Genomic DNA, 27,100 nt, shown 5'->3' on the forward strand with positions numbered 1-27,100 from the left:
TGTCGACAACGAATCCAATTGTTAGGGCGTCGTTATATCCACATCTCTGACTCTGCTCCAGTTAATCAGAAACTTCCTTCACCGTGGAGTTTAGTCAGCGACGTAAATACCAGACTGATTCACGCTGCGCTATCAAGTTGGCGGGATTAGGCGGCTTTGTAAAACTAGATGCCAGGAGAAAGTAAAAACGAGTTTGTTCCGATAGTATAGATATCTAGCTAGCTAGTAGATTTACATCATCATTCGCTATGATCAGCTGATAGCAAAACTATTCCCGATTTTAATAATCTTTAGTTAGTAGGCCTAGAAGTCACTGGCACTAGCTTTTTACATTGTGTGATGAGTGATTGTGTTGTTGTAGAAAATAAATACCCCCCCCAGAGTGAACCAAAGTATTTTAATAAACAGAATGCAACATTGTACTCTATGGTCATTGAATGCACAGAGGACTCCTACTAAGTGACCCAAGCTGTTGTTGATTTAGGGCTAGATTTGATCAGATCCGATCAGCTGACACCCACATAAAGGTTTTGTATTGTCAGAGGTGGAACTGCATTAGAGCTGTCAAATCCACAAGGGGACCCTGGCATTAGGGGAGAGTGGGGTAAGTTCAACTTTGTCTAAGTTGACACATTTTGTACCACTTCCTTTTTAAAACCATGTCTATCTTTATTACCCAAACACAATTCAACACAATCACAATCACTTTTTTGTCTTTTAATCATCTTAAGCATATTTTAGCACAGGCTTAACACCTAACAAACACTTTTAACGTAGGCCAGACCCTGTTGTTACCTCATATCCCAGCGATAATGCCTTGCATTACACCTGGGAAGAAAACACTTCAATTTGCTCAACTTAACCCATGGCCATTGGCTCAATTTACCCCAAGGCAAACATTTTGACTATATTAGCCCACACAGCTACAAGGATGCACTTTCATGCTAGGTTTAGGACCTCATATTGAAGCTTATAGAGACCGACTGATGAATAGAACAATATTAAAATAATCTACTTTGGTTTAGATACAAGCATCATGAAACCTCTAACACTATACATTCATTTGACTTGGTGGAAATCCATTTTTGGGACTTAACTTGCTTTCCACTTTTTCCATGTGGTTTCTTCCTTCACAGACTACAGGAAATGGTGACCTCTTCCTAAATATTTGGTCAAATGATACATGTTGTGTATGGTTTCCCAGAAACAAGGGGGGCTCAGCTTACCCTTTGGCTCAACTTACCCCACTCTCCCCTATACCTAAAGTGAATATTGCCATTGGCTGTGAGAAAAAACCCATGCAGCCTTGTTTACAAAATTTCACACGGGAATGTGAGATGTAATCTACACCTTGATTAGGCTGATAGAAATCCTCGTTATTTAGTTTAATTATTTTTTATTTGAGCATCATTATTTCTATATAGCCAACACTTTCTCGTTCTGAACTTCTAATGCGAGTGGGACAGGTGTTGCTTCGTGACAATGATCAGAAGAGCAGCTTCTCACTGATTTGACAGCTCCAACGCAGTTACACTTCCGACACCGCCAAAACATCAGCTATGTGGGTGTCGGCTATCGCCAGTTAATGGTTGATCTGATTGAATCTAGGCCTTAGTCAGACTTTCAGTACCGTCAGTATCCCCTGGCTGGTTGTCCTTCTCATTCAGGCAATGACTCTAGTCAATGACAATTTGCAGTATTATTAATGACCGGTGGTTAAATTGAGCCCAAGCTACCCGGAGCCAGGCTCCTGCACCTTGGCATAAAAAGTAGGATAAAGGTACAATAAACCAGGGTTAAGGTTATGGCCAGAGTTAGGGTTGAGCCAGGGTATGGACATTAAACTAGGGTTAGGATTAGAGTTATGGCTAGGGCTTAGCCAGGGTGTGGACATAGGACAAGGGGAAAGTGTGGAGAGACATGGCAGATGACAGTGAGCATGGCTCAACCCTAATCCTAACCCTCCCCTCAAATAGGGCTCCTCCACCTCTGAGTTCCCAATTCAACCCCTGTTCATGACCAGAAGGTGGTGACATGACCTCTCTTTCTGCTTCTGCTGAATGAGATGCAGAGACACTGTCAACACAGACAGAATAACATGTTCATAGGTATTTTTGCAGTTAATTAAATCATTAAAGCAAACAAACACCGCACTGTGCCCTCATAATAGCTAGCTACTGTTTGTGAATGGTCAGAGGGAGCAGTAATGCTGTCCTGTACTGTAGGCTACTGTGGCCTCGTCCTCCTCCTGTCCAGCAGCACAGGTCTTCAGGGCTCAGAAGCGTATCTCCATATCCGCCCTGTCTGTCTCTTTATGAAATTCATGTGTCTTGTATAATCCTCTGTTCTTGACAGTTTCTCCTCTTCTATCTCTCTCTCTGTTTCCCCTGCAGGCCTGAGCCTTCTTGACTGATACCTCTTCAGACAGGAACAGCAAAACCTAGAGAGGAATTTCCTATATTTTCCTATAACCAGAGCATGGTGCACACCCTGGGATGATGTACTGTACTGCATAGTGAGCTGAATGCCTCAGTATCTTGTCTACCTGTTCATACATACAGTACATGCATTGGCTCTCAGTATCTTGTCTACCTGTTCATACATACAGTACATGCATTGGCTCTCAGTATCTTGTCTACCTGTTCATACATACAGTACATGCATTGGTAGTATTTGTCTACCTGTTCATACATACAGTACATGCATTGGCTCTCAGTATCTTGTCTACCTGTTCATACATACAGTACATGCATTGGCTCTCAGTATCTTGTCTACCTGTTCATACATACAGTACATGCATTGGCTCTCATTATCTTGTCTACCTGTTCATACATACAGTACATGCATTGGCTCTGGCAAGGATTTTTTGTGACCAGGTGACATTAAATGTGACATACTGTACATTAACTGTGTTATAGACTGAAATGTTACCGTTGACCGGAGATGTGTCTGTGCTACACAGAGAAAGGTTGACATCCCAAGTTCGTGGGAATAGTGCAGTAGTTTACATTAGTGATACATTTAAAATAACAGCAATACACAGGCTAGTCTACATAGTCTATTCAAACACTGTGTATTTTGCCCACTCACAAACAAACTGCAGAGTGAATAAAAACATAGATTTGGTCAAGACGTTTTATTAGTTCAGAACTTTAGCCCACCACCACTCCAGTTAGATGAAAGGCCAAGTACAGCAAAGTGTAAAGCCAGACAAGTGTAGTCAGATTCGTGTGTAACAGGGCCAGCCTGCTAACTGCTAATACAAGGTCACAGTATCTACAGGTTTACAGGCTGACTGTCTCAGGGGAACACTGTCCTCCATCATGGCCATCATGCTTCTTGGAAGGAATCTGATGGCAAATGATTATGACTGTGTGTGTGTGGGGGTGGTGCCTTGCATCACATACACATTCTGCACACATATACATACACATGGTGTGTTTGTGAGCGACATCATTGGAATTGACAGTACTCCTGGGTACATTATGTCAGTCTCCAGCCTGCATGCACACAAATAACACGTTTTCAGACAGCTGTAAGATTACTTTATTCCTGCCCATAAACCACATCTGTTATTTTTACATTACAATAATCATCCTTTTTAATAATAAAAAAATATGTATTTGTGAATTGTATCTACACTGCCAACAGCAATATCTGTCTTCCACATGTTGCAGAGTCTTGGTTCATCCCAGTCTCTCTCACATAGTCCCAGCATGGTGTGGCTTTTCAGCATCTCAGCCTGCTGTTATGCTATTAGCCAACAGATAGCCAATGAGAGAGCGCTGAGCGGAGCAGTTTAGTGTGTATCCAGTTGGTTGGGTCTGTGAGTGTGTGTGTGCAGTGCACCTGCCTGTGCAGTATGTGTCCGTCCAGGTGTGTGTGTATATCTATGTGTATGTCCGTGTGTAAACAAGTTTATGAGTCTATCTCTTCTTCCTCAGAGTTCGTCTCGTGTGGAGCGGGCAGCGGGTGGAGGTGAGTCTCCCGTCACACTATTCTGGGCCACGGTGTGGATGCGGCCTTGCTGTTCTGTCTTCCTGGCGTGCTGGTACTGGCGGTCCCAGTCGGTGGCAGTGGCCTCGTCGTCCCAGATGGTGGAGGTCTCTGTGTCGCTGACATAGCCTGGCTCGCCCGTGTAGTGGGTGGGGTAGAGGAGGAGGGGCTCCACAGAGAAGGCCTTCAGGTCCCGAGGCTCAAAGTGAGACATGAAGTCAGAACTGATGGAGAGAGAGGGAAGAGGGTTACATGACACGTCATCAAAGAGAATCACACACTAAGGGAGAGAGAGGAGGACATAGTAAACTGTTTAGTGCGCCATGCAAAATGATAGGGGTGGACAGAAAGGAGAGGGTCATATATGGTAATTCAGCACTGCTGAATCAGCACCACTTGGTCAAAGTTAAGCATGGACTCTGTAGTGAGAGAGATTGGATCACAGAGAGGTCAGAAACACATAATCAGAGAGCACTGTGTACATGTCATCAAAGTGAGCCAGTGGGAGGGCAGAGACTTCCAGCATCTGTCAGAAAGGAGCGCTGATCATGACACTTTAACATGTCATCAAAGGGAGCCAGAGAGTGGTAAAGAGGTGCAGAGGGGAGAGAGGAGCGACACGTCACCTTCAATCAGTCAGGCCCTGTCAGCCAGAGGTCAGCTGGTAGAGGTCAGCCCCCCTGCAGCCGTTTAGACAGTGCCAGCACAGAGAGAGTAAACTGATGCCTTTATTACTGGCCAGGGAGTTGAACCCTGAGAGGCTGGACTTAGTCTGAGTGTTTGATCCTCAGAGTTGGCAGAGCAGAGGAGAGACCCCAGGGCATCCCTAACTCTCTCTCTCTCTCTGACACGCTCTGGTCTATATTTACATAGTGATTTCTACTCACACAGACATGCACGCACGCATACAAACGAATACACAGAAGCATGCACACGCACGGATATACATACACACACTCGCACATACACACTCACTCCTGCGTATTTATATAGTAACACACACACACAAATCTACACCCCACCCCCATACTCAGCTCTGGCTCAATGGGAATCCTGTCCCTCTCACCAGCAGCAGGAAAAAACATTCCGGTCCCACATTCCTCAAAGAAAGAAAAAGAGAGAGAGGCAGAGAGAGACAAGGAGAGAGAGAGGTAGGGGAGAGACATGAGAAAGGGAGGGAGAAAAGTGGCAGGGTAGCAAGGAGAGGCAGAGGGCAGGGTGCAGAGACAGAGAGTACCCATTGATCCCTAGGAACAATCCCTGGCCTGTGTATCAGGGACCCACTCTATACAGGAGAGAGAGATGGGGAGACAGAGGTGAAGAGAAAAAGAGAGCGAGAGAAAAGGAGAGTGCAAGAGAGAGATGGAGTGGGGGAAATGGGTTGGAGAGAATGTGTGAGGGAGAAAGAAGAGGACGAAAGGGGGTAGGGTGGTGTAACTCTAAAGCACCAATAAGGAACACCACTCACCATACCACAGAGTTACTGTTAAGAGTTAGAATAATAGAATACACAATTGTTTTTAGATTGGTAAATTAGTCTAGTGGCCAGCTATCTAAACATGTAATAAGTGTGGTGGAATTACCAACCGGGGTGGGGCCCATTGATCATATTAAAAACTGCAAACATTTGCCTCCACCCTATGGCAAAATGTGTAGAATTGCAGGAAATAAGCTGTAAACCTGAACATTTTTCTCTTGTCCCCCTGTCTGTCCCCCTGTTTGTGTTAGCCTCGGTGCAGTCAGCCAGTCCCTTACTTGGGGTGTTTGTTGAACATGACGGGGAGGAACTCATCAACAGGTAACATCTTGCTGAAGGCTTGAGCAGCCAGCAGTTTCTTGGCGCCCTGCGCTGACAGAGCATAGCCCAGCGTCCAATAAGAGTAGTCCGCCTCCACCAAGTTATTAACCCCTTCCACTGAACGCTCCGGCTGACGCACCTGCATACGCTTACGCCCCACATAGCTGTATGAGGAGAGAGAGAGAGAAGAGCGATTCAATTCATTATACATTCATTGGACACTGTGTTAACAAACCTCCAAACGAGCTTCAACGCCATACAACACTCCTTCCGTAGCCTCCAACTGCTCTTAAACACTAGTAAAACTAAATGCATGCTCTTCAACCAAACGCTGCTTGCACCCGCCCACCCGACTAGAATCACTACTCTCGGCGGGTCTGACCTAGAGTATGTGGACAACTACAAATACCTAGGTGTCTGGTTAGACTGTAAACTCTCCTTCCAGATTCACATTAAGCATCTCCAATCAAAAGTTAGATCTAGAATCGGCTTCCTATTTCGCAACAAAGCCTCCTTCACTCATGCTGCCAAACATGCCCTCGTAAAACGGACTATCCTACCGATCCTTGACTTCGGCGATGTCATTTACAAAATAGCCTCCAACACTCTACTCAGCAAATTGGATGTAGTCTTTCACAGTGCCATCCGTTTTGTCACCAAAGCCCCATATACTACCCACCATTGTGACCTGTACGCTCTTGTTGGCTGGCCCTCACTACATATTCGTTGCCAAACCCACTGGCTCCAGGTAATCTATAAATCACTGCTAGGCAAATCCCTGTTTTATTTTAGCTCACTGGTCACCATAGCAACACCCACCCGTAGTCTGCGCTCCAGCAGGTATATCTCACTGGTCATCCCCAAAGCCAACACCTCCTTTGGCCGCCATTCCTTCCGGTTCTCTGCTGCCAATGACTGGAACGAACTGCAAAAATCTCTGAAGCTGGAGACTCTTATCTCCCTCACTAACTTTAAGCGTCAATTGTCAGAGCACCTTACCGATCACTGCACCTGCACATCCAAATTAGCCCATCCAACTACCTCATCCCCATATTGTTATTTATTTTGCTAATTTGCACCCCAGTATCTCTATTTGCACATCATCTTTTGCACATCTATCATTCCAGTGTTAATAATTATTTTGCACTATGGCCTATTTATTGCCTTACCTCCATAATTTACTACATTCGCACACACTGTATATATATTTTCTGTTGTATTTTTGACTTGTAACTCTGTGTTGTTGTTTTTATTGCACTGCTTAGCTTTATGTTGGCCAGGTCGCAGTTGTAAATGAGAACTTGTTCTCAACTGGCTTACCTGGTTAAATAAAGGTGAAATAAATAAATAACAACAATTAAAAAAATACATAAGCTCACAATTAATAATTACACATCATAACAATGCTACTTGTTACATCGTTCTTACATGAGATCCCAGTCCAGCTGGGCCTTCTCTACTTCCTCCATGATGGTCATCATTCGCCTCTTAAATCTGGGCTCAAACCTCACATCATCCTCCAGCACCAGCACCTTGGAAAGACCACGCTCCGCCATCTGACAACAGCACAGAGAATAAGCCGGAGTCACAAATATGCAAGAGGACACAACCACTATTGACATCGACAGGCTGCAATGGATAGGGTCAAACGCTTCAAGTTCCTCTTCACAGAGGACCTGACATGGGTCAATCACACCGACACTGTGGTGAAGAAGGCGCAACAGCGCCTCATGGGCCCTCAATTCTCAAGTTCTACAGCTGCACCATCAAGAGCATCTTCACCGGCTGCATCACCGCCTGGTATGGCAACTGTACTGCCCTCAACCGCAAGGCTCTACAGAGGATGGTGCGGACGGCCCAATACATCACTGGGGGCAAGCTCCCAGCCCTCCAGGACATCTACACCAGGCGGTGTTTGAGGAAGGCTCGGAAGATCGTCAAGGACTCCAGTCACCCGAGCCATGGACTGTTCACTCTGTTACCATCTGGCAAGCAGTATTGGAGCATCGGGTCTCGGCCTAACAGGCTCCAAGACAGCTTATACCACCAGGCCATCAGACTGCTGAACAGCTAAACCTAGCTGTCTCCCTGCACAGGCCTGCACCTTAGAGACTATCTGCACCTTAGAGACTATCTGCACCTTAGTGACTATCTGCACCGTAGAGACTATTTGCACCTTAGAGACTATTTGCTCTGACTCTCCACACATCCAACCCTTACAAACAAACACACACAACCACCCATAAACAAGCACACAGACTCCCACACACACATACTGTACAGTCAACGTTGCTGTTCTATTATATATCATCTTTTCAACTGCGCGACAAACACACTACCCATTTTCTATTTGTAAATACAGTCATACTTGACATAGCACATTCATTATCTACAGTATACTGTATATCCTATTGTGTACATATCAGGCTATTCTATTTTTTATTTGACTATTATTGATATAGATTATTGTACTACAATGTAGAGGGAGCTGGCCCACAAGCATTTCTCTGCACATTATATACCTGCTGTGTATGTGAGGAGTAATATTTGATTTGATTTAGTGAGGTTGGTTGAGCACACCTGTACCCAGGTGGAGTGGTGGCTGAGGAAGCAGCCTATCTCTCCTCTGGTTAGAACACGGCCAGAGTATGGGTCCTTATAACCTGGAATCATCTCTATACCCAACGTCTGCAGCTGAGAAGTGTTCAGAGCCCTGAGAGAAAGAGAGGGATTGTGATCGATGAACAGAGAACTAATGTAAACCATAGTGTCCCATGCAGCTGTGCAGTCCTGTGTGTATGTGTATGTGTGAGACCTACTTGCCATCCACTGCGTCAGTGAGGGTGGCCTGCAGACCCAGAGAGGCCATGGTGCTCAACATCCTCTGTCTCCTGTCCAGACGACGTTTAAGATTGATCAGGAAGATCTGAGACGGAGGGAAGGAGGGGGCAGATAGTGAGGAAGCAATCAGGAGGAATAGAGAGCGAGGGAGCCAGCGTAGGAAGGAGGGGAGAGACATGGGGGTAGTGGAGGAAGGAAGAGCAGGAAAGGGAGGGGGAGAAATGAATGTCACATCAAAGAAAGACAGATGAACTCTCAATATAAACCAATTCCTCTAAACAGTCAGGGCCAGTGTCTTACTGTACCTCATCAAAGCCCATCTTGTCCTGCGGCATATGGGGATTGTACAGGTACTCTGAGGGCGCTATGTTGTGGTCAACTGTTAATACAGACAGAGGAGTCAGAGTTAGAGTTAATACAGCAGCATGGAATCAGAGAGAGTATTTCCTCTAGGGTCACACTGGTTTATTTAGCATTTCCATCAGCAGAGAGAAAACTGTGGGAGGGTGAGAGGCGGAAGGGAGGAAGGAAAAAGAGAGAGAAACAAAGAGTTAGTAAGGCACTGCAGCAGGCCTGAGACTGTTCTAGAGGTAGAAGGAAAGAGTGAAGGTCTATAGATACTCAAAGACGATCAACTGTAACTCTGGTGATAAGCATCAGGTCAAGGTTAAGGATAGGTTTTGGCTTAGGCCTTAGGGTAAGGGTTAGTGATAAGTTCAGGGTAAAGGATGTGTTTTGGCTTAGGCCTTAGGGTAAGGATTAGGGATAAGTTCAGGGTTAAGGATAGATTTAGGCCTTAGGGCAAGGGTTAGGGATAAGTTCAGGGTTAAGGATAGGTTTTGGCTTAGGCCTTAGCGTAAGGGTTAGGGATAAGTTCAGGGTTAAGGATAGGTTTTGGCCTATGCCTTAGGGTAAGGGTTAGGGATAAATTCAGGGTTAAGGATAGGTTTTGGCTTAGGCCTTAGGGTAAGGGATAAGTTCAGGGTTAAGGCTTGAGTCAGGGGTTAGTGGACCATCTTTAGGGGGACTCTTTAAATTCTGTGTTACAAGACAGTTTGTGATGTGTTGGCAGTGAGGTCAGAGAAGAGGCGATAATAAAATGGGAGATAACAGAGATGAAGGATCCTTTTGAAGGAGATATAGAAATCTGACAAAGTAAAAGGGGTGTTTATTTTGATTTAGAAAGTAGTGTGTGTGTGTGTGTGTGTGCGTGTTTGTGTGTGCTTACTCATGGCCTCAGCGATGGTGTGTGTGAAGCTCTCCTTCTCCTCGTCAACATTCTGCGAGGCCTTCAGTGGAACCGGCAGGAAGCCATAGTGTTCTCTGTTACACACGTACATCTGCACATCTGTCAACACACAGTCACACAGAGTTAATCAAAAACCCACTGACATCTGGACATCTGGAAAAAACACTGCTATACACAAAAACACTGTAACCTGATTGTACAGTGCCTTCGGAAAGTATTCAGACCCCTTGACTTTTTCCACATTTTGTTACGTTACATCCTTATTCTAAAATTGATTTAAATCGCTTTTTTCACTCATCAATCTACACACAATACCCCATAATGACAAAGCAAAAACAGGTTTTTAGAAATGTTTGCTAATTTATTAAAAATACAAAAATGAAATATATACATTTACATAAGTATTTAGACCCTTTACTCAGTACTTTGTTGAAGCACCTTTGGCAGCGATTACAGCTTTGAGTCTTCTTGGGTATGACGCTACAAGCTTGGCACACCTGTATCTGTGGAGTTTCTTCCATTCTTCTCTGCAGATCCTCTCAAGCTCTGTCAGGTTGGATGGAGAGCGTTGCTGCACAGCTATTGTCAGGTCTTTCCAGAGATGTTCGATTGGGTTCAAGTCTGGGCTCTGGCTGGGCCACTCAAGGACATTCAGAGACTTGTCCCGAAGCCACTACTGCATTGTATTGGCTGTGTGCTTAGGGTTGTTGTCCTGTTGGAAGGTGAACCTTCGCCCCAGTCTGAGGTCCTGAGCGCTCTGGAGCAGGTTTTCATCAAGGATCTCTCTGTACTTTGCTCCATTAATCTTTTCCTCAATCCTAACTAGTCTCCCAGTCCCTGCCCCTGAAAAACATCCCCACAGCATGATGCTGCCACAACCATGCTTCACCGTAGGGATGGTGCCAGGTTTCCTCCAGATGTGACGCTTGGCATTCAGGACAAAGAGTTCAATCTTGGTTTCATCAGACCAGAGAATCTTGTTTCTCATGGTCTGAGAGTCTTTAGGTGCCTTTTGGTAAACTCCAAGCGGGCTGTCATGTGCCTTTTACTGAGGAGTGGCTTCCGTCTGGCCACTCTACCATAAAGGCCTGATTGGTGGAGTGCTGCAGAGATGGTTGTCCTTCTGGAAGGTTCTCCCATCTCCACAGAGGAACTCTAGAGCTCTGTCAGTGACCATCGGGTTCTTGGTCACCTCCCTGACCAAGGCCCTTCTCCACCGATTGCTCAGTTTGGCGGGCGGCCAACTCTAGGAAGAGTCTTAGTGGTTCCAAACTTCTTCCATTTAAGAATGATGGAGACAACTGTGTTCTTGTGGACCTTCAATGCAGCAGAAATTTTTTGGGATCCTTCCCCAGATCTGTGCCTCGACACAATCCTGTCTCGGAGCTCTACGGACAATTCCTTCGACCTCATGGCTTGGATTTTGCTCTGACATGCACTGTCAACTGTGGGACCTTATATCGACAGGTGTGTGCCTTTACAAATCATGTCCAATCAATTTAATTTACCACAGGTGGACTCCAATCAAGTTGTAGAAACATCTCAAGGATGATCAATGGAAACAGGATACACCTGAGCTCAATTTCGAGTCTCATAGCAAAGGGTCTGAATACTTATGTAAATAAGGTATTTCTGTATTGTATTTATTTTATTTTATAAATTTGCAAAAATGTCTAAAAACCTGTTTTCCCTTTGTCATTATGGGGTATTGTGTGTAGATTGCTGAGGAAAATGTTTTATTTAATCCATTTTAGAATAAGGCTGTAACGTAACAAAATGTGGAAAAAGTCAAGAGGTCTGAATACTTTCCGAAGGCACTGTATCTGCGATCAAGTGCATGCTGGTAGACAAACTGCAGCCACACACAGCTAAGCATAAAGAATGTCACATACTGTATATCCACAGGAAGACTCATTAAGCACAATGATATAAAGAGGAATATACTAAAACCCATTACTACTGGAAACTTTTAAAGAGCATGGCCCTGTGTGTGGCAATGTGTGTGAGAGTTGTGTGTGTTTGTTAGTGTTGTTAGTGTGTATTATTGTGTGTAAGTGTTTGTGCATTCGTGTTATGTATTTAATAGTTATGTGTTTACTATTTTTGTTTGTACCATACCGATCATTAGCCACATCAAATAATCCCACACAATCAGTCAAGTCAGAAAGACACACATCTGGTGCCAAATACCCAGCCTGCCTTGTCTCCCTCCATTAAACACACGGTGGGTTCTATTGTAAAACAGGTCTTCAACACAAGACACAGAAGTACCCTCAGAACTATTAAAACACAGAGAACTACCCTTGCTCTCCCCTAGCCCCTTTCGTATTTGCAGATCTGAAGCAATTGGACAGGAGAATATAATAATATGGCAAGAGCTTCCTACAATACCCCCTGGGCCTGAATGGAAAGCTGGGTGGAGCCTTAAGGACTTTGATTACACTGTGTTGGTGGTCGGAACTAGGGGTTGTTTCTGAACGAGGCTGTATGACTGTTTACACAGTTGGTACATGGGTGGGGGAGCTATAGTGTCTTGTACTCAGGGCTATGTTTTTACAACACATCCAACAACATGTACTAGGGTGTTGTGTCTGGACAGGATCATGGTGACCACACATGGCGGGGGGTGGGAGGGAGTTAAACTCTGACCTGCCTGTCGGGCGGAGAAGGAGAACACCATGATGTCATCGAAGGCCCAGCTGTAGTCAGGGTGAGGGGGATAGAAGGCCAGCTCCCGACTGGCGTCACGCCTCAGGTCCAACAGGAAGGTAGAGTGCATCATGGGTACGGCGAAGCAACCCAGACGCTTCCACTCCCTGATTGGTTGGTAGTCTGGAGTACGCTTATAGTAACCCTGGGAGTCAGAGATAAAGGGATGGAGAGAGGGGGTTGAAAGGAGAGAGGGTGGGAGAGGGGGATGGGAAATGGAGATAGAGAATTGGTCTTAAAGATGCAATCCGGGATCTTGAGCACAACAAACTCGTAAAATATTGTACGAATTAGATTCGTAACATACGAATTGCAAAAAAAATACAATAATTGCAGGACGTAACATATCATATGATATGGATGACGTAGTACACAATTTGATGACATAGTGCACAGAAATCAGGGACCCATTTTGGCTCGTGAGCAGCACTTTCAAAACAACTGGCTGAAATTATACAAAAGTTCTGGAGCATCACTTTAAGAGGTGTGGAAGGTTTGTGAAGAACAGAAACCAAATGGTCATAACATTCACTTGCTTGCTGACTGAGAGAGAGGGCGCATAGAGAGGAGTGAGGTCTATCTGGGGCTACATGGCTATTGCAGGTTGTTTACCTGGGGAGTGATGCCACACCAGAAGTTGGAGTAGAGAGAGCGGGACTCTAGCATGGGAGCAACCAGAGTCAGGTTCTCAGCCATGAGCAGGTTCAGGATCCTGGGGTTGGTCAGCAGGTTATCACTGTCTGCAAACTAGATACACGGAGAATGACAGAACAGGATAATCTCACAGAACGTAATCTAACATACATGTAATATTGCAGGTATACAATCTAAGACAACCGGAGACAGAGAGAAAGCAGGTATCATCATTCACATACAATTATACCACTAACTAAAGTCACAAGTAATCTCACAGGTATAATATTATCTCTGTCTCACCAGTATATAATCTGCCCAGCGTTCCCGTGCTGCCTTCAGAGCAGCCTGCCTCAGCTTCATCACATGGTTGAAGCGGGACGGAGGCCAGTGCTTGGGCCCCCACTCATCTGTATAGGACCTGAAGACAGGACAAAAAGCTTTACGGTCAGTACCTCATATTCACCATCCCTTAATGAGCAGTGAACTTCAAAGATGTAGAAAATGAAGGAATGTGAACCTGAACAGAAGGGGTGGGGTGAGATTCCCTGAGACTGGTCAGACACTGGGGGGGCGTGGTCAGAGGCTGGGGGAGACTGAGCAGAGAGTAAAGTAGACTTACTTGGGCTCCTCCATGGGTCTCCACTCCACATAGTGGTACTGGTCCTGGGCCTGCTTCAGCCACTCCCTCAGCATGGCTGTGCTGTTGTCCACACTGTGGTCTGTCGCTGCCCTGGGACACAACATAACATGGGACACTATATCAACACAACACACATAACAATGCAGAAACAAGACATTTAAGCACTAACTTTCTACATAACATATCAAGATAATGTGTCGACATGACACAGCAACATAGCTGCAGCTGATCCTGTGTGTGTAGGATCAAAACATGGACACACACAGTGTCCTGTGTGAGTCAGGTCCGGGGGACATTGTGGAAAGCTCCATGGTAGAAAGGCTGTAAATACAAACCGCAGAGAGTAAAAGGAGCGATGGACAAACAGGCCATAGCGTACAGTACTGCAGCTGGAACACCTCTATCCTATCCTCACACACTGCTGCCACTGTCTGCACACCGTGTGACCTGTCCTCACACATACACACACCTACCCTAACTCTCACACACTCCTCCAGTCACACACTCACCCTTTCTTTCTCACCCCACGCTATCACCCTATCACTTCTAGTTGTAGCCCGACAGTAATAGCCTATGGCCTTGAGATGATAACTACAGTACACTCTTTCTCTGCATCTAATATGTGCTTAATGGAGGAAAAAGGCAATAGAGAGAGAGAGAGAGGCCAGTGTATCTGTAGAGAGGACGCTGTGTCACTGATGGCAAGCACACACACACACAAACTGGAGTTTTCCACTGCTTGCTGTAATATTCTTGGCTGTAACCTCTCCGGATAAACTCTCACCCTATGTTAGAGTGCAGACAGACCAGAGATAGCAGTGTATAAACACCCATTTTACAAAACCGCTGCTAACACTGTTCACCATGAGATAACACTGTAGACACAATTTTGTCACAGACAGTTGACTTGTTATTAACACCCAGACAGACAGAGCCAGTCCAGCTGGAGAGAGAATGTAGGCCTTACTGCCTGAAGGACCACAGGGGTAATCCTTGTGTTAATAACAACCCTGTGTGTGTCAGTGGCGTGTGTGTGTGTGTGTGTGTGAGTTCGTTCATGTTTGAGCCTGTGTGAGGAGGTATACATATACACTACCGGTCAAAAGTTTTAGAACACCTACTCATTCAAGGGTTTTTCTTTCTTTTTACTATTTTCTACATTGTAGAATAATAGTGAAGACATCAACACAATGAAATAACACATATGGAATCATGTAGTAACCAAAAAAGGGTTAAACAAATCAAAATATATTTTATATTTGAGATTCTTCAAATAGCCACCCTTTGCCTTGATGACAGCTTTGCACACTCTTGGCATTCTCTCAACCAGCTTCATGAAGTAGTCACCTGGAATGAATTTCAATTAACAGGTGTGCCTTGTTAAAAGTTAATTTGTGGAATTTCTTTCCTTCTTAATGCGTTTGAGCCAATCAGTTGTGTTGTGACAAGGTAGTGGGGGTATACAGAAGATAACCCTATTTGGTAAAAGTCCAAGTCCATATTATGCCAAGAACAGCTCAAATAAGGAAAGAGAAACAACAGTCCATCATAACTTTAAGACGGTGGAAATGTGTCCTTTGGTCTGGAGTCCAAATTTGAGATTTTTGGTTCCAACCGCCGTGTCTTTGTGAGACGCGTGTGGGTGAACGGATGATCTCCGCATGTGTATTTCCCATCGTAAAGCATGGAGGAGGAGGTGTTATCGTGTGGGGGTGCTTTGCTGGTGACACTGTCTGTGATTTATTTAGAATTCAAGGCACACTTAACCAGCATGGCTACCACAGCATTCTGCAGCGATACGCCATCCCATCTGGTTTGGGCTTAGTGGGACTATCATTTGTTTTTCAACAGGACAATCACCCAACACACCTCCAGGCTGTGTAAGGGCTATTTTACCAAGAAGGAGAGTGATGGAGTGCTGCATCAGATGACCTGGCCTCCACAATCCCCCAACCTCAACCAAATTGAGATGGTTTGGGATGAGTCGGACCACAGGGTGAAAGGAAAAGCAGCCAACAAGTGCTCAGCATATGTGGGAACTCCATCAATACTTTTGGAAAAGCATTCCAGGTGAAGCTGGTTGAGAGAATGCCAAGAGTGTGCAAAGCTGTCATCAAGGCAAAGGGTGGCTATTTGAAGAATCTCAAATATAACATATATTTGGATTTGTTTAACACTTTTTTGGTTACTTCATGATTCCATATGTGTTATTTCATAGTTTTGATGTCTTCACTATTATTCTACAATTTAGAAAATAGTAAAAATAAAGAAAAACCCTTGAATTAGAGTAGGTGTTCTAAAACCTTTGACCGGTAGTGTATGTTTTATGGTAATGTCAGGCATTTCAAAACAGTGAGTGTGTGTGTTTGCACGACTCGGTATGTGGACGTAAACTGTAAAGCAGGGGTGTCAAACTCATTCCACGGAGGGCCCAGCGACTGCAGGTTTTTCCTTTCAATTAAGACCTAGACAACCAGGTGAGGGGAGTTATTTACTAATCAGTGACCTTAATCCATCAATCAAGTACAAGGGAGGAGTGAAAGCCCGCAGACACTCGGCCCTCCGTGGAATGAGTTTAACACGTGCTGTAAAGGATGAGTCCTGCTTCTGACAACTGGTGTTTGTCTTTGTCACTGGGTAAAAACACCTTTAGTGGAGGTAATGAGTGGATGTGCACACTCTTTGACATGTCTTTTTCAACCATGAAATTCCATATTGCTGGAGGAAATAAATGTGTTGGTACCTGTCATTTTCAAATGAAAGACATACAGTAGCTCTGGGCTAGGATTTGAATAGGGTGGATCTGTGATAAGCTCAGAAACAGAAGAACCGCCATATGTTCTGTATGAGGACGCGTGCATGTGCATGTGTGTTTGTGTGCGTGTGCATGTGTGTTTGTGTGCATGTGTGTTTGTGTGCGTGTGCATGTGTGTTTGTGTGCATGTGTGTTTGTGTGCGTGTGCATGCAGGAGCATGCGTTTACATTTCATTCCTTTGTTCCCTTGCCATCCTTACACAAGTCAGTGAGGTCACAGAGACAAATATGTTAGATGGATTGTATCTCATACTAACTAAAACCTATTTAGTAAATTCCTCACCATGCTCATTAGAACACAGACAAACAAACAGATGAGAGTTAGGTTAGGTTTCCACATTCCCCACTAAAATGCTAACGTTTTCACATCTGGCCATAATTCCAGAAGGAGCCTATTCAACCATCTAGCAGTTGAAGGTTTCTGACTGTACTTCATTCTTCACTAGCACAGCCCCTTTCAGCCATAACACACAGCTCTGTATTATAAGTACAGTATGATATTTTCTATTACGGAAGCAGCATCTCATTTTTCCTTGTGTAAGATAACAGTTGGTATGTGTGTGAGCGCGTGTTTGGATTATATGGGCCTGTACAGGCAGAGGACAGGCAGGCACACAGGCCGGGTTTTCTATCTTTCACCTTTGTGTCTCTTCTTTCATTTATTTAGGTGAATCTTCATCATTCCATCTCCTCTCTCCATCTCTTATTCCACACATGCATGTCCTGTTTCCAGCAGGATCTATCCTTTCCAGGCTTCTCAATTTCCTCTCCCCAGGGCTGAATCAGCCAAGGAGGGTGTAGAGCAGTAGCTTGAGTCCCTGGTCATCCCCACATTCCCCTAACCACACTCACATGCACTGCAGCCAAGCCTGGAATTCAATGGCAATAATGTGCGGATGGAAAAATGTGCTTGTATCTTTTTAAAAAGAAATCTGTACACTCATAAGTGCACATAGCGGCATAACGTGTGTGTGTTTTAGCACTTCTGTGCATGTGTGTGTGTTCTGTATGTTTGAGAGAGAGTGTTAAAGTGTCAGCTCCTGCTGAGTTTTGAAGGCGTTTAACAATCCGGTGCTCTGGGGGTTTGGACTGGACACTCATCCTGTCTTCCTCCCTCCCTCTTTTCACTCATCCGTCACTTTGTTCATCCACTCTGCCCTCTGAGGTTTACAGTAACTCCCTGGCTTATTATTTTCAGTCCTGGAGCGCCGCATCTCTACCTTCTCTCTTTATGAGCCTCATCTGGACACCACATGCTATTAGGTTTCACCTACACACCCTTACCATCTCTTTCTCTCTCTATCCCTCTCTCCTCTATCTATCAGTCCCACCTGGAATGGTTATGCCATTCATCAGTGAGGAGGGGGTGTGATGAGCTGACATTGAGAGAGATCAATGGGAGGGGTCAGGGGACGCAAGGGTTACACCTGGCCCAAAAACACTGAACAAACACTCAAGTGAAAGTTACGAGGCCTAAATTCCTTCCACCGTATCTGCATTGGATATGCCCTTTTACTGTAGCTAGTGTTAACAGATATAAATCACTGTACCTATGTGTGTGTGTGTGCATTAACTCTGCAGTAACTCCCCTCCCCCCAGGCTTCCAAATATAATCAGTCAGAAGAATCTCTGTGTCCTTGCCCTCTGTCCTACCCCACATACGTCCTGCACAAAAAATATAAATTTGAGTCATTTAGCAGACGCTCTCATACAGAGCAACTTACAGGAGGAACTAGGGTTAAGTGCCTTGCTCAAAAGCACATTGACAGATTTTTCACCTAGTTCTCTCAGGGATTCGAACCAACAATGCTCTTAACCACTATGCTACCTGCAAATCACGTTCACCCATACATTTACACGGTCGATTTTGACATACATTGAATACCCTGGTCCCTAACATGTCATTTTCCACACTTAGTCACTCACATGAAATACACAGACAGCAAAAAAAGTATTTCCTACTCAGTGACGTCTAGATAAACGCAAAGTGATGGTAAAACACACAATCACAATAATTTTATTAGTAAGGGTAAATGAGAAAGACAGAGAGAGAGGCAAATATATGCTGGAATAGATGGGCATGCAGGAAGAAAAATGCACAATTTTATCCAACTCCACCTCTGGAACTATTGGTCAAGAGACAATCACTTCCATGCTAACAGGCCCCTCTATGTGAGGACTCTGATATGTTTCGGTTCTCCTCTGGGGATTCACTGACACATGGCCAGGGCTGTTCTGAGTACAGCCACAACTCCTGGCAGTGGACATGGAGCTGTTCTCTCTGCTGGCAGACACAGGTCTGGGGATAGTTCCATCTCCTCTCAGGTTTTCTGAGGAAACCACTGGCTGAGTATTAACACTCCTTAGGTGAAAATGGTGTGTGTGGAATGAATCAGAAGTGTATGTTCTGTTGTGTGAGTTAGGAGGTGGTACTGGCTCTGTTGTATGAGTGATGGAGTTCCTGTGTCACTCAGTTACTGCCTTCACTAAGCACAAGTCTGGCCCAAGGCTAGTAGAAATACAGATACACACACCACCACATGCAGACCCCAACAGACTGACACTGGGCCAGAGCACTAAGGATAATCAAACACACACTCACATACCAGCCATGTACCAGCCATGTGCCAGCGATATGATCTAATCCACAAAGAGAAAGAGAGAGAGATCCCACAACATCTTCTCCTGTCTTCCTCACCTGTCCTTTCTGTAAAACAAACACTCCCCAAAATGTCAAAGGCTCCCCTCCTGACATGATCAAAAAGACATCCATTGGGGCCCTCCTCCCCAGACCTGACAGAAGAATTAGAGTGATGAGATTCATCTCCGATCAGGCCTGGGGTGACACACATGCACTCAGGTGGATCAAGGCTCTACACTCCCAGCAATATTCTACACAGCACAATGGCATGCTAGGAGATGGAACAGAGATCACCCCCTCTGAGAAAATAGTTGGAGGTTGGAATGCTGGATCCAATATTGTTATCCGGTAGAAAGGGAGCTTTTTGGAAACAAGGGTCCTGTTGGAGTTGGCAGCACTTAAAAAACTCCAAAACGCTCCTGGTTTATCTTTTACTATAATGGCATTATACTCTTTGAAAACATTAAACTTCTGAAGAACATCCACCTGCTACCTATCTCCCCACCAGAGGATGGGACTCTGAGATATGGAATAGAGATCGAGATCCCAGCCTCGTAAAGAGAAGATCTGCAGCAGAGCCAGTAACACAACATACCATCATCCTGTAAAAACTGACAGTGAGAGCTATAAGATACAGACACATTTCTCATCATGTCCTTTAAAGTTTACAATGTTGTTGGCAACCGCTGGAATTCCTCTGTGATAACGACAATACATAAATCTAATCAAATGTATTTGTCACACACAGTTTACAGCAGGTATAAAAGGTGCAATGAAATGCTTATGTGCCAGCTCCATCAACAATGCAGTACATTCATCAATAATAACAATGAGTCAAGTCAAAAATAACAAATATTTGTCAGGGGTGCTGAAGGTGGGTGTGGTGCAGGAATCAAGCGCAGGACGCAGAAGCTAAGTCCAAAAGACTTTAGTGAATTATTCACGTAGTAAACGAGCACAATAAGCCCGGAGGCGAAATAAAGGCGCACACAGGCGTCAAACGAAAGGCGCACTAACATGTGCGAAAACCTCTCCAAACAACGGAGGGAAGTACGTAGCTCAGAACACCAAAACAGAAGAGCAATCACACACAACACCATACACACACAACAAGAACTAAATAGGACACTAATGAGGACTAACTAGACACAGGTGTACAACATCAAGACAAAACCAAACGAACATGAAACATAGATCGGTGGCAGCTAGTACTCCGGGGACGACGACCGCCGAAACCTGCTCGAACAAGGAGGAGGAGCCTCGGCCGAAACCGTGACAATATTAGAAGTAATAGAAAAGGTAGTATGCATAGTAATATACGGACTGGATTTCCAAATATAATGTGGGCAGTGGAATCAGTTGTATATATTAGAACAGCAGAGTTGACTTTGTGTGTGTGTGTGTGAGCTCTTAGTGTGTGTTTATGTGTACATTTGTGTGTAAGTGTTGGATGTGTGGGTAGTCAGTACAGATAATTTCTAAGGTAATAATGTATAGGTTATCTGGTGTAAATAGTCTCTAAGGTGCAGGTCTGTGCAGGGAGACAGCTAGGTTTAGCTTTTCAGCAGTCTGATGGCCTGGTCCTAGAAGCTGTCTCAGAGCCTTTTGGTCCAGGACCAGATGGTAACAGATTGAACAGTCCGTGGCTCGGGTTACTGGAGTCCTTGAACGAGGTCCCGTGTAGCTCAGTTGGTAGAGCATGGGGTTTGCAACGCCAGGGTTGTGGGTTCGATTCCCACAGGGGGCCAGTATGAAAATGTATGCACTCACTAACTGTAAGTCGCTCTGGATAAATGACTAAAATGTAAATAATAGCTAAGGCACACATGGTTTAGATGGTATTCTCAATCATATACAGTATCATTGAAAAATGATTGTTGTGGTTCAGACTTTTCTGTTGTGGTTCATATTTCTTGGTGTGTGCATCACATTATCATCATCAAAGATGTAATATGGAAAGTATAGAAACAATAATGGATTCTATTTATTAGGCTATTTCACACAAACAAAGTTCAGAGAACAGCCTCTGTTGTCACAGTCCTGACATTCTCTATGTCGAAACACAGCAACAAATCATCTCTCTTCAGTTCACCTTCACCACCTGGAAAAGCACTTCCCATAAACAGCCCACAGACTCAGCTCCAGGCTACTGAGTTACTCCTGAACACTGCCCCAAGGATGACCTCAACCTTCTCCTCCAGTCACAACACAGAGTCATGACCTCTGGCGACCAATCACAGGGCTGAGTCACATTCCATCAATCAATCATTAGCCTGGGTTCTGGCCTGTGTCCAATCATTGGCCTGCGGCCAGCTTAGTGTTGTCCTGAGGGAAGTGGAAGGAGGTGGGGGGAGAGAGGGGGAGGGTACAATGTTTGAGCATGGCTGGAATGTGGCTTCACTCACTAACCTGCTCAGTGCCACTGGGTAGTTCTCAACACAAGCCTACCGACCACCCTGCCTCCGCCCCATCTCCCTCTTTCCCCTAATTCCCTGCATTCTTTCGCAGCATAGTGAGAGACTCTCTCACCTCTCTCTTAGTCCTCTCTGTCAGACTCAGATACCTCCTTTTGATTTTCAGACTACTGAAGCCTTCTATGGAGAGAGTGCGTTATCTCAACCACTCTTTCTCTATCAAACACAGACTGCTCTTCATCCAGCCATCACGAGAAGAAACTTGCATGTGCCCCTAAATACACACACAAACGCACACACACTAGAACAGTGACAGCTTCCTTGTCCCAGTGGGAGAGCAGGGGGGAATTGAAAGGTGAGCAGTGTCCAAGCTCGACCCTTCAACCCCAGTACAAACACACGCAAGCAAGCACACACATGGCCTTGGGCCTCGCATCACAGTAAATCAGCCACTGGCACCAGGTCTGTGGCCAGCAGAATTTTATTACACAATCAGCTTTTATTTCACCAACCATAATTCTACCACTTCTGTGGCTTTTCACTACCTCTCTGCTGTTTGTTTATACAATGCATATGTATTTCTACATTTGAAAACACATTCTCATGGGGACCTGGTTCCACTTTAGATCCAATTAGGTAGTTTGTAAAACAGAATGACAACATTTGACATTTGTTGTGTGTTGTATGACTTTTACAATACTGTCATTCAAGGATGGGAGGAGGCTGTTGGCTCATGCACTTACAAAACAATTACATGATCAAAGCAACAGTGAGCATGGATTTTCCTCTCTTATATAAGAATCGAGTGAAATACACCACCTAGAAACAGTGAGATTTGAGGCAAGCTTGGGAGAAAAATTGTTAACTACTTTTCGAGTCTAGGTCTGGCAGATTGTCATACTTACAAAATTCTTCTTTATGGTATAGTCATTATCAACACTGAACATCTAGGCTGCTCAACCACCCAATAAATGTGTCTTTGCCAAACACTTCTCATTGGCAGTCAGTATTGAGAGCTTGCAGAGCTGTACTGAGACCTTATCGGTCCTGACTCAGAGGAAGCTTCCAGACAGACAGTAGAGTGCAGCAGCAGCGGCAGCAGACAGATCCTATACAGCAGGGAACATCAACTAGATTCCGGCACGGGCCAATTTTTTATTGAGATCGTCGGGCAGCCAGAATGTAATTATAAATCATTTGTAGACTGCAAATTGACCACAAGAAGCCCAAACAGATATAATATTTGATTAAAACATAATCATTTCAAACCTTGCTTACATTTGTATATGATCACGTGTCTCTCTAGCATGCGTTGGAATACTTGGGAACAGATTTCCTAAATTAAAATCACTTGGAGCTGATTTCCTGGTGTTTTTACAGTCTTTTATGTCCAACAATGAAAATCTTTGCTCAGAAGACTTGGGGGACCAAATAAAACCACCCACGGGCCAAATTCAGCCCGCGAGCCGCCAGTTGGAAACCCTGCTATAGAGTCTGCTGCTTCTATACATCTGGCTGTGCTGTGTGGACATGATGTTCCACAGCTGGTTCCATCCTCGGGCTACGCTGAGACTTTTCTTCCCTTCCTCAATTACTTTGCTTAGTGCTCAGTCAAACTCAAACTGTTTTGACCGTCAGGAAAGCTATGGAGGTGAGAAGAGAGATGAAGAGAGAGGTAGAAAACAGCGTGTACAGTGGTAAATATTAGAGAATCTGTGATATATAGTGTTTCAATCTGCTTTATGCTCTCATGTAAGGTCAGGTGAACTTCACTGTGCATATTTTTATAAGTCAGGTACAGTACACTATAAGTAAACTGAACTGAATCCAAACATTTACTTTCATGTGGAAAATCTAAATGCCTCTATAGGATTAAATCTGGGGCAGATGCATAAGACAAAGTTTCAGGCTCAACTGAGCAGAGCCCTGCTCCAAACAGAACCACAGACTCCATAGCGTCTGATTCTACTGTCTCTCTCCAGTGAGTAGCTGTGTGCTGGATGCCACAAGTGGGATTGACGGGTCTAGGCCCCTTTCTTTGTTAGTTAAAGGTCTCCACATAAACATGTTGGCTCAGTCATTTGGCCGTTTACTCTGGGAGAAGGGTCCTAGTGGGTCTAGACCTAGTGTGTGTGTGTGTGTGTGTTGGGAGGAGCATGGCCTCATTGAGAAGCAGACAGACATAAAGCAGCAAACAAAAGCAAGCATTTGAAAGGATGAGTGGAACACAAAGGAATCCCACATGACAGCAATTCTGGGAGAAACAGAGATACTGCATTAAACTATCAAGTCACTCAAAATGTATCCATGACGTGCAACAAAAGAGGTATGTGATGGGCAGTCTCCACATGCTTCTGTACTGACTTGTTCTGTCCCTGTAGACTAGTCATCCAGATCCCTCCATCTCTCCTGTGATTCTCTCCCCAGCACTTTACACATGACTTCCTTAGTGTGCTAGCTGAGCTCCCACCTTCTGAGCCGCTCAGTGTCTGGTGTCCACTTACTCTCTCCCATCTCCAGGCAGGCTGCCTGCTGGCCATGCCTTACTACTGCAATCATGATCCTCAAACTAACTGCCTATGGAAAATTGATGATGGAGCCTTTTTTTTCTTTAGGGGCCCCCATCCCCCCATACCTGGCAGCTGTTTTAGGTCCCCTGATTTCCGCAGTGTGTGCGTAATGAAAAAGTGCACCATCATTAACATGCTCTACCTTTTCATCTTATCCAAACATGCAATTAGGAGCCCGGGAGACACGCCAGGAGAGTGCGTTGTAAAACGCAGCAACAGGTCTCGTTGACGCTAACAGCCGCATCTCTGTCCTTTACGTGGACAGGAGGTTCTTATTATAATACCCGACAACAATAACAGCTTTAAGTTAGGCTACTTCTATGCGTGCACTTTTTTGTAGCCTAATAATGTCCAAATCCAGAATTGTAGCGGGCGCGCGGATCTATACGTGACTTGGTGCTGTATTGGAGACAATTTGGCCGAAATAAAGTTATTAGAAAGTTAGTTGCGTTTCTCACCATATAGCTATCCGCTCCTTCGGGTAGTCTAGCCTGTCGATGCAGCCCAGGTAGTGCGGCAGGCTGTGCGCCGCGTTGCGAGCCAGAATGGCGATCATGATTTTTGGCTTCAGAAGGGACGATTCGGGTCGGACCGGGTCCTGCACCAGAGTCGCCATTTCCGACATGGCACCCGGCATGAGGGCGACAAGCAGTGCGCAGAGCAGCCCGACTCCCACGGCTCCAACCGCAGGCATCATTCCCAGCATCATTCGCCGGCACAGTTATCCGGACCTGAGCTCCGCCGCGACTGAATATGAGAGTGAGCGTTAGCGATGGTGGGAGTGAGAAAATAAGGTATGAAGGGGGAGGGGATGAAGTGTATGATGGAGGGAGAGAGAGGTTACCTCTAGAGTCTACCTCCTCCCCCAAACTTTCTTATAGCGTTCCTACAGCTTTCCCAATTCAACCCATCTCTCTCCATGGGAGACTACATGGGCGGTACAGGGGTTGATTACAGTGGGGAATCTGTGACAAACGTGCACATGTCCAAGAATAACTTAATTTCAGTAAGTAACGCATAACATTTCTTACTCAAATCCAGCACTTTACTGCGCTGTAGAACTGATAGCCTAGACACAATTGCTGTGTTTGTCAGTTCAAGTCTATGCATGTGCATTGCATAAACTGTATGCTATTCTGGGGGGAATATATGTATAAATGTGTAACTAACTCTTGTTACATAGGTTGTTTGTGGTTGTAAAGTCAGATTATTTTTAACAGCATGTGGTTTGACTGCTTAGGCATGGCTACATTGTCCTCCCTTCCTCCCTCCCTCTGCGGTTTCTATAACACTCCTCCTTTCCTCTCATGTATGGTAAGTACAGACAAACAGACAGGCAGAAGGACAGACACAGACAGATGGGCAAACATACAGGCAGAAGGACTGACAGACAAACAGACACTGTTTATTTACCCAAGAGTGAAGCCACCTGTTGATGTTTCCATTCTTGATTGAAATGGTCTAAGGAGTGTACATTACCATTAACACTGTAGTTGGATGGATGTTCCTGATGAGAGATGTCTGGACAGGAGTACTAAGTAGACATGTCTGTCTGTCCATTGTGTTGAAGCAGGTTCCAAGAGATCCAATTAGCTCCCCCTAGTGCCCCAATACAGTAGCAGCGGTTGGAATCCATCAATGTTCCTTCACACAGTAATGATTATGAAGCTTTATAAAGTAATAATCCAAGAGATGAGCCTGACAATGTAAGCCACACCATGTATTAATTTATTTCCTGGCTTGACTTGTTTTTGTAGTCTGAAGACAACATTAGTCAATGTTCCTGAACTCAGATTACCAGATTTACAGTATGTTGTTTTGTGGCATGCCCTTAGTTACATTTTTACACAATTGTATCTATGCACTTGCATATAATTCAGACAGTTTTTTCTTGCAATGTCTGCATACCTCCTACTCTGAAATGTTTTACCATATGTTCTCCATTTTACCCCAAAGCATTTGCTTTACAATTGTCGCTACATACATCACATGCAGTCCTTTGTCCTTTCCAACCTTTGTGAAATGCAGAACTCCATGAACGGTTGATATTCCACTTCTGTTTGGGATAAATGCATGGTTTCATTTTGGCTGGAAGGGAAACAAATTCTAAATCACCAGTTCTACATGCTTCATGATGACTACTGCCAAGCTTATGATGTTCTCAACTGTGGTCCAACACGTTCCCTAAATGCACATAATGAGATGCAAAGGTTACTTTCGCAGGGAGAGTGTTCGATGGAAGAGACACCCCCCCTGCATCCAAGGTTGCTGCTTCCGTTGCTACCAGATATGCACGCCTGTAGTTTTTTTTACTCCCTCGACCAACGTCCCAAACCCCTAAAGGATAATAATAATAATAATAATAAATAATAATAATATGCCATTTAGCAGACGCTTTTATCCAAAGCGACTTACAGTCATGCGTGCATACATTTTTGTGTATGGGTGGTCCCGGGGATTGAACCCACTACCTTGGCGTTACAAGCGCCGTGCTCTACCAGCTGAGCTACACAGGATCGCAGGAGATTTGCCTACTCGAAGCGGGGCTGGCAAAGAGATCATTAACGATGGCGGAGGATGGATGCCATGAAGAGGTGAATGTGTTTTAAGAGTATTTTGTTGATTGGTATGACAAAACACAGCTGGATTACATGCTATTGTAATTCAAGTGCCTTCGATCACTTGCGATTGAAAATGTCCAGGATAACTGGCTTGATACAATCTATACTAGCTGCACATTTTATTATAACTGTTGTAGCACAACTAACCTGCTACTTACAGTATATGATAT

The 27,100-nt window shown here is 44.7% G+C and overlaps 1 protein-coding gene across 3 annotated transcripts; it reads right to left on the reverse strand.

The window, feature by feature from the left end:
• Nucleotides 1-3,530: 3,530 nt before the first annotated feature.
• On the reverse strand, nt 3,531-25,262 carry LOC121540306 (procollagen galactosyltransferase 2). Of its 3 annotated transcripts, none has more exons than XM_041849081.2 (12): nt 24,768-25,151; nt 13,849-13,959; nt 13,530-13,647; nt 13,206-13,340; nt 12,534-12,738; nt 9,864-9,983; nt 8,941-9,014; nt 8,614-8,720; nt 8,381-8,507; nt 7,223-7,350; nt 5,752-5,958; nt 3,531-4,220 (listed from the first exon to the last, which is right to left on the reverse strand). In XM_041849081.2, the coding sequence occupies exons 1-12, from the start codon at nt 25,016-25,018 to the stop codon at nt 3,941-3,943; spliced, it is 1,863 nt and encodes a 620-aa protein (XP_041705015.1). In that variant the 5' UTR covers nt 25,019-25,151; the 3' UTR covers nt 3,531-3,940. The 3 variants fall into 3 exon arrangements, with proteins under 3 accessions (XP_041705015.1, XP_041705014.1, XP_041705016.1); XM_041849080.2 differs by having other exon boundaries at nt 8,375-8,507; nt 24,768-25,146; XM_041849082.2 differs by lacking the exon at nt 3,531-4,220 and adding an exon at nt 4,227-5,096 and having other exon boundaries at nt 8,375-8,507; nt 24,768-25,262.
• Nucleotides 25,263-27,100: the final 1,838 nt, after the last annotated feature.

This window comes from Coregonus clupeaformis, chromosome 26 (genome assembly GCF_020615455.1).
Source record: "Coregonus clupeaformis isolate EN_2021a chromosome 26, ASM2061545v1, whole genome shotgun sequence".
NCBI classification, from domain to species: Eukaryota; Metazoa; Chordata; class Actinopteri; order Salmoniformes; family Salmonidae; genus Coregonus; species Coregonus clupeaformis.

Bases quoted from the DNA above. Each gene is read 5' to 3' on its own strand.
- LOC121540306 (XM_041849080.2), bottom strand. From the start codon at position 25,018: ATGATGCTGGGAATGATGCCTGCGGTTGGAGCCGTGGGAGTCGGGCTG. The intron at 13,341-13,529 runs GTGAGACAGAGA...CCGTGTATCTAG, and splicing joins GCTGGGCAGATTATATACTG to TTTGCAGACAGTGATAACCT. The intron at 9,984-12,533 runs GTCAGAGTTTAA...GTGTGTTGACAG, and splicing joins CTTCTCCGCCCGACAGGCAG to ATGTGCAGATGTACGTGTGT.